Source organism: Amblyomma mixtum, chromosome 7 (assembly GCF_055824585.1).
Source record: "Amblyomma mixtum isolate Tamu chromosome 7, ASM5582458v1, whole genome shotgun sequence".
In the NCBI taxonomy this organism is placed as follows: Eukaryota; Metazoa; Arthropoda; class Arachnida; order Ixodida; family Ixodidae; genus Amblyomma; species Amblyomma mixtum.
The window spans coordinates 44,282,792-44,294,578 of record NC_143018.1 but is presented as its reverse complement, the minus strand read 5'-3'; the positions used below and the strand labels follow the sequence as shown (position 1 = coordinate 44,294,578).

The following is an 11,787-nucleotide window of genomic DNA, read 5'->3' as shown; positions in this document are numbered from 1 at the left end:
TGCACATCGCTACACACAGTACCTTCGTCTGGCTGGCACGGAAACTGGACGATATATACTGGATTCTCTGGGAATTCGCATACCGGCACTCACGACAGACTTCATCTCTCTCCCTCGCGCCATACACTCCGCGCTTATCCTGAAACCCCTTCCTAAGAATGTCCACCCTGAATACCATCAATCCCGCCGAGTCGCGCGAGCCAAAGCTCTCCATAAAGAATATGGCACTTTAGAGGATGTGCGCTGGGTGGACGCCGCGTGTGGTACAGACCGTTCAGTAGCTGTGGCTTATCATCCAGCAGCCCCCCCCATTTACCCATTTCATAGACCCACCTTGTACCCCGCAAGAAGCAGAGGAAGCAGCTATAGCAATAGCCATTGCCCAAACCAATGCGCCTTATATACTAAGCGATTCCAAAACAGCCATTCTTAACTTCGCCCGCGGACGCGTCCATCCCCCCGCGTGGCAGATATTGAGAATGTGCAACCTAAATCCCGATAGGCGTATTGAGCTCGTGTGGGTGCCGGCTCACTCTGGCAATCCCGGAAATGAGGCCGCCGATAACATAGCCCGAGGACTTATTTTCCGGGCAAATGGCGACCCCAGCCGGGATTTCTCGAGGGAGCGGGGGCACACGTTCTCAGAACTAACTCAACAAGCACGCCTTGCCCGTCGACTCTATCCCCCTCCCCACCCCCGCCTATCCCACTCCCAACAAATCCTCTGGAGGCGACTCCAGACCCGAACTCTTCCTACCCCTCAGCTTCTATCCCACTTCCGCCATGTTTCCCCAGAGTGCACTCTATCGGTACATGGGAGGAATGGGAGGCCCTCCTTGCGTCGCAGGACCCGGACGCGCAACTTCGCTGTGTGAACCGGGGTGCCAGTGCCATGGCCCTACGTGGCCTGGACACATGCGCGTAATGTGAGGGCTGTGCAGTGGCCCTGAGATCTTGTACGGTCCAAACTCACTTGCTTAATAAAGTTTTCCATCCATCATGGCGAGCGGCTGGAATGGGCCAGAAAGCCAGATGAGTGGCTCACGCGGACGAAGGGAAATGTTGGTTTGGTTTGGTTTATGGGGTTTAACGTCCCAAAGCGACTCAGGCTATGAGAGACGCCGTAGTGGAGGGCTCCGGAAATTTCGACTACCTGGGGTTCTTTATCGTGCACCGACATCGCACAGTACACGGGCCTCTAGAATTTCTCCTCCAAAGAAATTCATCCGCCGCGGCCGGGATCGAACCCGCGTCTTTCGGGTCAGCAGCCGAGCACCATAGCCACTGAGCCACCGCAGCGGCACGAAGGGAATGTGTATGCGGATGTGATCCAGAACATTGGCACTGCGTACAACGAAGAGAAAGCTACGTAGTGTCTGATATTGCATACGCACAGAAAAACACCGACACTGCTACTGACTGGAAGGCTTGAAGAGCGAAGGCAGCGATCTTACAGTTTTACAACTTTGATTTCGCACCCAAAGCTGAAAAAGTTTTTCATCGTGTTCTTCAAAACTGGATCTTTCATATGAAGTAGCAGACAGGCTCTTCCACATTGCCGAGCACATGCTTATTTTCTCAGCGGGGCAAAGTGCCTGAGTAAAAATTTTTGTGGGGCTAGTTGGTGCTTCATTCTTTTGGGTAAAAATTGACGCAACATAAAAATCTTTACCAGTAAGAAAGCCAGGACAACGTCTTCATAATTCGCTATTTTTTACCGAGGAAATAAAAAATGTTTGAGGCCAACTTTGAGGCTCACTCCTTCTTGCGATGCAGTAAATAAAGAAATGCGAAATACTTTCGGAGCTGGGACCAGTGTATTTGTTTGATGCGTCCAAAATAACAATTACATAAAAATAATTAAATTTTTTCAGGAACTACTTGCCATGTAGTGTCATTACTTTTTCTGAGCAGTAATTGGTAATATAGTTTAATAACAGCTGCGCGATTTTAACGTAAGTGAATAGTAATCTGATTTAAAAGGGTTGAGAATTGGGCGAGTTGGTACGGATTCATACTGTTGTGGCACAACGAGGGCAAGGACAGAGACGGAGTGACGACAACACAAGTGCTGAAGCACGTGAGCACTTGTGTTGTCGTCACTCCGTCTCCGTCCTTGCCCTCGTGTTGTCGTCACTCCGTCTCCGTCCTTGCCCTCGTGGTGCCACAGCAGTATGGATCTTATTTATTTGCCTCCTAAAGGTAATCCTCCTAGCCGCAGCGGTGGCTCAGTGGTTATAGTACTCGGCTGCTGACCCGAAAGACGCGGGTTCGATCCCGGCCGCGGCGATGTAACTTCGATGGAGGCAAAATGTTAGGGACCTGTGCCTTGTGCGATATAAGTGCACGTTAAAGAACCCCAGGTGGTCGAAATTTCAGGAGCCCTCCACTACGGCGTCTCTCACAGCCTGAGTCGCTTTGCGTCGTTAAACCTCCTCAAGAGCAAAAGTAATCTTCCTAGAATGAGCACGTGTTTGCACTCTGTCACCCAATCTCGGTCAATCTTCTTTGCTGGACTGATGCCAAGGGAACGCCTAGACAGCTCATATAGCTGCCTATTTCGAAGCGAGTAATTTTAGCGCCCTGCATCCTTCATTCTTCTTTACGGTCGTCGCGTTGAAACCAGGATGCATCGCCGTACTGAAATCACAGGAAGAGAAGCCTCATCCGTTTCCCTTGCCCTCAAACCACTTGATATTCAACGCCACGAGGCAAGAGAGCACAACGTCTTGAGTCGCTGACAGCCGAGGGCATCAGACCAGGCCAGGCTTCGCTCCTTCCATCGCTGCGGGAAAAGCTTAACAGTAAGAAAGCAACTCTCGCTTCCGGTGCCTTTGATGCATGCTATATACAGAGTGTTTCAGCTAAAGTAAGGCCTAAAGCATGAAATAAAATCAGCACGCTCTAAGAAATAGCAACTATAATCTAGGGATATAGGTTGCCGTCTTGACAATATCGAGGTAGCTTTCAGTGTGCCTAATTTGCTAATAAGCTAATACGTATAATTTGAGTTTTCATTGCGAACTTTGGCCAAAACCTCTAATCTAAAAGGTGTGGAAGCGGTGTTGAAAAATGCGTATTTTAGTTTTTTTTCTCAAGAGTGTTTAACGTGGTCGCTTTTTCTAGAGCTTAGAATAAATGCCGCGAAATATAAAAAACTTCCATGTATAGGGTCAATAAAACTTAGAGGGAACATGGCTCCGCGTGGCTGCCCACACACAGAGCGCTATTGCGACCAAGCCGGTGGCAAACCCGTGCAATAGGGCAGATGACACGAAGCACCACATCGAGGTTCCTCTTCTCATGCTGCACTCTGTATTGAGTCATGAATGGATTAGATTCGATGGCACTCCGCAGCTGCGTGGCCACGCGGAGCCGTGTTCCCTCTAAGTGTGATTTGCCTGTACCTACGTACTCCCTCCTAACGATGTTAACCCCTTAAAATGTGTCAGGCGGCCGATCAAAGAGACGGCTTAAAGATCATCGCGAGAAGTTCGTTTCGTTTGAGCCTGGTTTCAGGAAGTGGCCAGTGTATTTGAACGCGGCCACAGGTTTCAAACGTGAGGAAGGAATGCAGTGTCCGCGCTGTCCTCCGCAGTCGTGGATGTTGGAGGAACAGAACCACTACTTTGGACAGGACGGAACAACAGAATTCAGAAGGGACGATAGCTCGCGCTGTCTGCAACTGTTCTTGCGACCTGTCTAAAGTCACGCTACCCTTCCTTCGACATGTGTGTTCACCTGGCTCAAAGGTGTACCTTCCTTAATGATAAGAGAGGACAACTGAATCGCCCAGCATAGACGAGTGAGCTCTGGGGGTATGGGCTCGGTTTCGGGCTCGTCTGGAAACAACGCTTCTTTAGAGACGGAATCTTGACGCAGACTTCTTAGGTACGCAGTGCGACCCAATAGGGAATGGAACCGATTGGATTAATCAGCTAATGAGCATTTACGTGCCAAGGCGATGACTATTATGAGGCACGAAGAGTGTAGTAAATGTCTCCGTAATGAATTCGGCTGCGTGCAGGGTTCTTTAAAGTGCGCGAAATTCCCAGTACAAAGAAGTTTTGTGACTTGACCTCAATCAAAATTTTTTTGACGCGCCCGTTGATCCTGGTCAGCGAAGAAACACCTTAAACACTTATTCACCGCAGCGGGTATTTCGTGACCTGAGTTTTTTTTACGCGACAAAAGCCGATACGAATGGTGTTCTGCAACGCAGGAATGAAGGTTGGACCAGAGCAGCCGCTGACTCTACTGCTGCTTGCTGCAGCGACGTTGGTCGGCAGCACTGAGACCCCCTCGCCGCCAACCATGGTAAAGCAACCGCCGCAAGAAATGCTGTACACGGTGTCTCGCTCACGCCACGAGTGGGACAGACCGTTCGAGCTGGAGTGCGAGGCCGAGGGAAACCCCGAACCCATATACAAGTGGACAAAGAATGGCGGGGAGTTTAACCCCACCCTCCTTGGAGACCTTGTGCAACAGAAGCCACACAGCGGCTCCCTCAGCTTCATCAAGCCTAGAGACGAGGACGCAGGGCTGTATCAGTGTAAGGCGACAAACAAGTACGGCACGTCCGTGTCCAACGCCGTCTGGGTGCGCAAGGCCGAGAAGGGCGACGTCGCCGGTAATGTGACTAACGTGGTCCGTGCCACGGAGGGTTCCCCGCTGTCCCTGGAGTGTGAGTCCCCCGTGGGAGGATACCCAGCCCCTACACTTTTATGGGGCATCCTGCACGAGAATGGAGGGCTGCGTAAGGTCCACCCTTCGAGGATCACGGTTGATCCAGAGGGTAGACTGCACTTCTCGCACGTCGAGCTCAGCGACCAAGTCCCGGATTCCGTGTACGCTTGCGTTGCGGGATCGGAATTTCTGAGTGAGTACGAAATTGTCACCAAGGTCGAACTGGAAGTACAGTCAGTGCCAAGTACAGGAAATCCGGAACTTCCACCAGTCCAGCAATACGCGTCGTCCCCGAACCTTACGGCCCTTCGAGGTCAGACCCTCAGGCTGTACTGCATCTACGGTGGTATGCCACAGCCACAGATCACCTGGAGCAAGCGGGGAACTGAGGGTCTTACACCAACCGAACGCTTCGCGTATGACAATGCCAACAAGACGCTGGAGATCAAGTCGGTGAACTTCGAGGACGAAGGAACGTATGAGTGTCACGCTAGCAACGGGGTGGGAGCTGACCAGACCCATACAGTGCACGTCAAGGTGGAAGCAGCACCCTACTGGCTGCGCGCGCCAAACAACACAGTCGCTGCCGAAGGGGAAACCGTCGGGTTTGAGTGCGCCGCCGCGGGTGTACCCGAGCCTCAATTGCAGTGGTTGGTCAACGGTGTGCCCATCGAGAGGGCGGAGGCTAACCCGCGACGCAAGGTCGAAGGGTCCGTACTCATAATCGAATCATTGACCATGAGCGACACAGCTGTCTTCCAGTGCAACGCCACCAACCCTCATGGATACGCCTTTCGGGACTTCTACGTCAATGTAGTCGGTGCTTGACGAGTTCTGTTTTATGGTACTGCCCACTAGCTACGTTTGCCCGTCACAGAAAGTAAAGCGTAATGAAACGGATGGCAAAATAAAACTGTCTATTTTGTCGGCGAGCCTAAAAAGTGCTTTGGAATTTAAGTACTTGTAGGGCCTCACGATGCTGCACTCGTAAAGGAGACGGGAGAAGCGCTGTGAGTATATGAAATGACGTATATGTGTTTTAGGAGTGCAGCTCCCACAGAAGCCCTTGTATATGGTGATATAGACTTTTTTTTCTGGCAGGCCCATAACAATGTGGTAGAGATTTGCAGTGTCGTCAATCTGGCCTGTGAAGATCTGTTTACCAGATGTGTACTGAATTGGGAGTGTAAAAGGAGTTGATTTTTACTCTTTTAAATTTTATTTCTTCGTTTTTTCTTAATTTTCTCTACGATTTAGGAAGTTCTCATCGTTATAGCATGTAGTTCTGTAGGATACCAGCAAAGGTATAGAGTGACGTGTCACAGTTATGATCATTATGCGACGGTGTCCGCAGCAATAATACTACCGTATCCTCAGGCAGTTGTGATCGCAGACTCACAAACCGTATGCAGAAACTACATCAAGGGCCGGGTCGTGAGAAGGCCGCTTAGATCCTCATGGATAGAAACTCCAAAAGAGCACTGATAATATGAATTCCTGGACACCAAGGGGTGCGGGGCAACAACTTTCCAAGGTTCTCGCCCGTGAAGGTTGTTATTCAGGTTATCGAAGTTGTTATTGTTGTCCACTGTTGGAGTGGCACATGCCCGCAATGAGGGATTAGCCAAGGTGCTTTGTAAAGTCAAATAGTTGTGAAACAAGTAATAGTTGTGAATAGGTAGTCGAGGTCAGCATCCATTTCGTCTACTTTTTCCTCCTTCTCATCTTTCTCTTCGAGGCCCCCCGCGACGCATATGATGATGATGAAAACATTTTCATTGGAACTAAAATTGGTTGTGGCGTACAATTTGCAAAGCATGGTCGGTGCAGCACATGTCCGTTAATCCGTTTCATATTGCCCATAAGCGAACTAGCGAAAGGGCTCACAAACAATCTGAAACTGTTTTGAAGCAATTAAATATTGTAGACTTTGAAGAAAAAAGGAGAAAAAATGAAATAAAGTTAACACCTCAAAGCAAAATAACAAAGACGGCATACGTGGCTCGAATAGGCCAGTTTTGCAGTCACGGGATTCTGCTCTTGCACTGTGCGGCGCCGCCGATACGAATCAAGGTGGCGCTGCCATTGGCGACACCTATGTCGATTGCTGTAATAATGCGTCTGCCTCTTTACCGCTTGTTCTTCACCGAATCTGGTCAGGATAACAAGGCATTCCATCAAAGCTATGCACTAAGTTGCGGGTAAGACACGCTACATGCTAAATCGCCTAATATTCGAGCAATATGTATGAGTTCGCTTAAATGAGGCAAGCAAAAGTGCTTTTCAGCGCGGACACTGCAGCTCAGGAATATGGTGAGTTTCAATTATGTGTTGGAATGAGGATGTACTTGAGCAACCCTGTTACTGCCATGTTCTTGCGAGTCGTCTCCTGACGTATGCCAGCTCCTCGAACACGATCTATTGCACTGAAAAAAACTAACTGCCTAGCAAGGTGTTCTCATAGCAGCGAGATCACATGGCACCTGGTGCTTTCAGCGCGCGATCGGCCATCATTCCAGTACGATTCATTGGGGCGGAAGATAAAACAATCTGCGTGCTTGTTCAAACAAAAAAAGCATGCGGACACAAGTATACTCGGCAAAAACTACTTGCTTGCAGCAGTATATTCGACGACGCAATTCCTGTAAGCGTTTTGCGGCCGTCGATTGTCCCGTGGCACGTCTCCAAAACCGATTTTTTGCTGCTTGCCCTTCATCAGTATTTGAAAGAAAAAAAAAATATCTCTTTTCTTCTACTATGTATTTATTAGCGCGACACAACGTCCAGCTGCCCGGCTTCGCCGAGAAACACACAGCGAAAAGTCAAAGCGCGAGGCTTAATCCACAGCACGAAGCCTTTAGAAGCTGAATGTTGTGCCAGCCAAGCCAAACCACGCCTTTCGCACGTGCTCCGATACTTAACTTGCGAAGAAGGCAAGGACGCGTTTATAGCAGCGTGAATGGCACACGTGTTTATACTTCGTCGCCCCAACTAAGTTTTTCTTGCTGCAATGATGCAGCTGCATGGACCGGGACACCCTCTCATATCACTCGAGTATCTCTGTCTTTTTTCGAAGCGTATAATTTTATCGCTCCGCAAGGCCACTCGCCTCGTGTCGGTCTTTCCGCAGAGGTTTGCACGCAGCGCCGCCAGTGCAGTCACCGCAAAAGGAGGAAGGAACGCACGAGAGGTGTTCCATTACGAGCCAGTGAGCTCCCATATGTTTCTCTTCCCACTCAGCAGACACACACAAAGAAAATTAAAAAATGGTATGGTTGAGTCTTTCGTCGGTGAAGGCAACGGAGGAGCTATAGAGACGGCGTGAATGTGGCAAGCCAGACCAGGCCCGGCCGTTGCATCTCTTCCCGTGGTAGCAGCTTGGCAAGTAAGAAAATACTCGTTTTTGCTTATCTGTGTAATATATTCAGTGTTTATGCAAACCAGAACTTTGTTTTGGAGAAAAAATAAAAGGCGCGCTGTAGATATATTCGACTACTTAAAGGTTGCAGACAGCGATCTTTACAAGGCCAGAATATTTTTAACGTGCCTAAATTGCGAATTAATGAAAATAGATTAGCAACCTTTTTGTCCCTAACATTTAGAGCAAAAGTTTTAAAATCGGGGCTGAAAAATATCTATTTAAGAATTTTTTGTTGAAAGGAGATTTAGCGTGGTCAATTTTCTCAGCCCCGCAAAAAAAAAAAGCATGTTTACAAATGGGAAATGACTAAACGCCTACGCGTCGCAATGTTAGCCCCTGAAATGCGCCTCTACCAAAGCAGTACAAGTAATCGACCAAATATTACAAATGGATGGCTTTACTCTGGCCCTTCGTAGTATCGGCATTTGCCTATACGTTTCCAATATTGGACCGGGTACCTGTTCTGCTTGGCTGCTGTAGGAATTCGGCCACACAGAGCCACAGTGAATAAGAAGGTTACCAGCAATCGTGACCGTTAGTTGTGGCTTTCGGCGCGACAGATAGGCCTCATCTTGTTCAAAGCTATGTGGTACACTATGGTACACTAGCTACCATCTCTACAGCAAAACGAGGCGAAAATCGTCCTTGGTTAACGAGCAGCACGTTAGTGAAGGGTCGGGCAGAAGAACGCTCCTCGACTGGCTTACGTTGGAGACCTCGGGAACTGCGAAGATCAAGCGTACGACGCCAAGCCGACGGCAAGGCCGCCTATAGAGCTTCCCGCCTGTTATTGTGGCCAGTTCGATAGCGAGGAAACTGAATACACTGTTTAGCATCGCGAAGCTTCCTAACAACTATCAAGCACGCGCTATCGATGCGACTATACGGCGCGATGGAGCACAGTTCAAGTTTAAATCACCCAAAGCTCGGTTTCTGGAACCGGCGTGGTGTTTTGACTGGTTCAATGGCCTTCTAGTGGGATCAACGAAAATTCTGTCGTCGTAGTCGTAAGAAAGCGTCACCCTTATCCATACTCGTCTGTATAGTGTTGTGATAATATCGCAGTTACACGTGACACATTTAAACTCAGAGCTAGCGAAAATAGAGAGGAATACAGGAAAACCCAATCGCTCGAGCCTCATCGTGTTGCGTGTAGAGTTTTCAACGCCTTTCTTTGGAAAGAACCCAACTGTTGCAAGTATGACCTAGTTTCTCCGCAGTGATTGTTTTATAACCAGACCGAAACGTGATCTTTAATTCTGCAGCGCCGGAGATGGTTTGGTTCATCCGTTTGTGAGATTTTACTTGCGGATACAACATGCTGCCATATAATGAACGGCTCTGGGTTAACAGTCTCTTCATACACTGTTCTTTAACGTACACCGAAATTCTCAGTACATTGGCGGGTTTGCACTTCGCCTCTCTCACCAAATGAATGCCATTGACACTTATACACCACCGCCAAACTTCCATGCCCCTAGCTTTCTGCTCGAGACAATATAAAAAATACATACGAATGTGAATGTGACACGCAGGAATGAAGTTTGTACCAGTGCAACCACTGGCGGTCCTGCTGCTTTCTGCAGTGGCGGTGACCGGCACCACTCAGGTGGCCTCGCCGCCCATCCTGGTGAAGCAACCAGGGCACGAAAAGCGATACACGGTGTCTGGCTCAAACGATGAGCCGGACAGACCCTTCGTCTTGGAGTGCGAGGCCGAGGGAAACCCCGAGCCCAGCTAAAAGTGGACAAAAAACGGCGAGGAGTTTGATCATACCCGACTTGCCGACCGCATTCTTCAGACACCCCACAGTGGCTCGCTAACCTTCATCAAGCCGCGCGACGAGGACGAAGGGATGTACCAGTGCGAGGCGACAAACCCGTCCGGCACGGCCGTGTCCGTCACCGTCCAGGTACGCAAGGCCGACATAGGCAAGGTCCTTGATGTTCCGACTAAACTGGTACGTGCCAAAGAGGGTACTCCGCTGTCCCTGGAGTGTGAGCGGCCCGTAGGAGGATACCCGGGACCCAGACTTTTCTGGGTCATTCTCCAAGCGAATGGAGCGCTGCGTCATGTTATTTCTGCGAGGATCACGGTCGATCCAGAGGGTAGGCTACACTTCTCATGGCTTGAGCGGGACGACCAGCTCTCCGATGCCGTTTATGCTTGCACAGCGGCATCGGTATCCCGGAACGAGTACAAATTTGTCAACAAGGTTCGGCTTGAAGTAGAGTCAGTGCCAGGTGCAGAAAATGCTCAAGTTGCTCCTGTCCAGCAGTACGTGTCGTCACCGAACCTCACAGCCCTTCGAGGTCAAAAGCTCAAGCTATACTGCATCTACGGCGGTACGCCACAGCCACAGATCACCTGGAGCAAGCGGGGAACTGAGGGTCTTACACCAACCGAACGCTTCGCGTATGACAATGCCAACAAGACGCTGGAGATCAAGTCGGTGAACTTCGAGGACGAAGGCACGTACGAGTGTCACGCTAGCAACGGGGTGGGAGCTGACCAGACCCATACAGTGCACGTCAAGGTGGCAGCAGCACCCTACTGGCTGCGCGCGCCAAACAACACAGTCGCTGCCGAAGGGGAAAGCGTGCGGTTTGAGTGCGCCGCCGCGGGTGTACCCCAGCCTCAATTGCAGTGGTTGGTCAACGGTGTGCCTATCGAGAGGGCGGAGCCTAACCCGCGACGCAAGGTCGAAAGGTCCGTGCTCATCATCGAATCACTGACCATGAGCGACGCAGCTGTCTTCCAGTGCAACGCCTCCAACCCTCATGGATACACCCTTCGGGACTTCTACGTCAATGTGACCAGTGCTTGACGAGTTTTTGTTTTGTTTTTTCCCTCTCGCTACCTTTGCCTATCGGAAAAGTAAAGCGTGATCATACGGTTGTCATAATAAAACTGTCTTTTCAGCAAGCCCGAAATCCGTTTCAAACAATTTGTGGCGCAGGGGTCAAATTTAATCCAATTTTCGGTTTCCTATGAGCGCCTGACGACAAGCACAGGTTACACTCCCAGTTTTTATAGTTCTACCACCTAGGAAATGAAAATAAAATCTAATTTAGAGTTTCAAGGTTTCTCACTGGATGGCAGCTGAATAACGAGCAGTTTAGCTTGCGCTGCTCGATGTCTGGCGCGTTCAAGTTATTGCGTGGACGTAGTCAGCTCTGCTCCTTGTGAAAGATGCCGGGTAAGTTTCTTCATCTCACGGTTTCGACACTAATGCATCTAGGTTATTGTAAAAAATAATAAACGCTGTATGTTCACCTGTGCTCACTTACTAGGCTTAAACATGAATCGAGGAGCTCCAGTAGACAAACTACTTTTGGTTTCGATTGCTGCTGGGTCACCAGCAATGAATAAATAGGAATAGGAATAAACTTAAGCAGTCAAAGATAGTTCAAGTATTCACGAAGAACAGGAATGGAGGGCTGCCTATGGGCTGAACACCACCTCCCGGGCAACTGGTCAAGAAAAAGGGGGCGCTGGTGTTCCACCACTTGGAAGGAGGCGCGGACCAACTACAAGCGTGAAACATGCCGCGTCCCATTTTGTATTCAGTGGTATACATGGTGGTATACAACCTCCCGAAAGGAAACAAATGCTTTCAACGTGCAGTGGCGTACAGATTCAAGAGGAGCGAACATTGCGCTTCATTTACAATAAATGCC

At 49.5% G+C, this 11,787-nt stretch overlaps 1 protein-coding gene and 1 pseudogene across 2 annotated transcripts in view; both read left to right on the top strand.

Moving 5' to 3' along the window:
- Positions 1 to 2,659: 2,659 nt before the first annotated feature.
- The window catches only part of LOC149335841 (neuroglian-like), a 29,187-nt gene continuing 20,059 nt past the window's right edge, over positions 2,660 to 11,787 (top strand). The window contains exons 1-2 of the mRNA XM_089554022.1: positions 2,660 to 2,804; positions 4,223 to 5,506. Coding sequence (XP_089410148.1) covers positions 4,225 to 5,506 — 1,282 coding nt within the window. The 5' untranslated portion in view covers positions 2,660 to 2,804; positions 4,223 to 4,224. The remainder of the gene's footprint in view (positions 2,805 to 4,222; positions 5,507 to 11,787) is intronic.
- Positions 7,913 to 11,040, top strand: LOC149335842 (neuroglian pseudogene; annotated as a pseudogene). The gene is made up of 2 exons (XR_016284113.1): positions 7,913 to 8,071; positions 9,643 to 11,040. The product of XR_016284113.1 is annotated as a neuroglian pseudogene (transcript).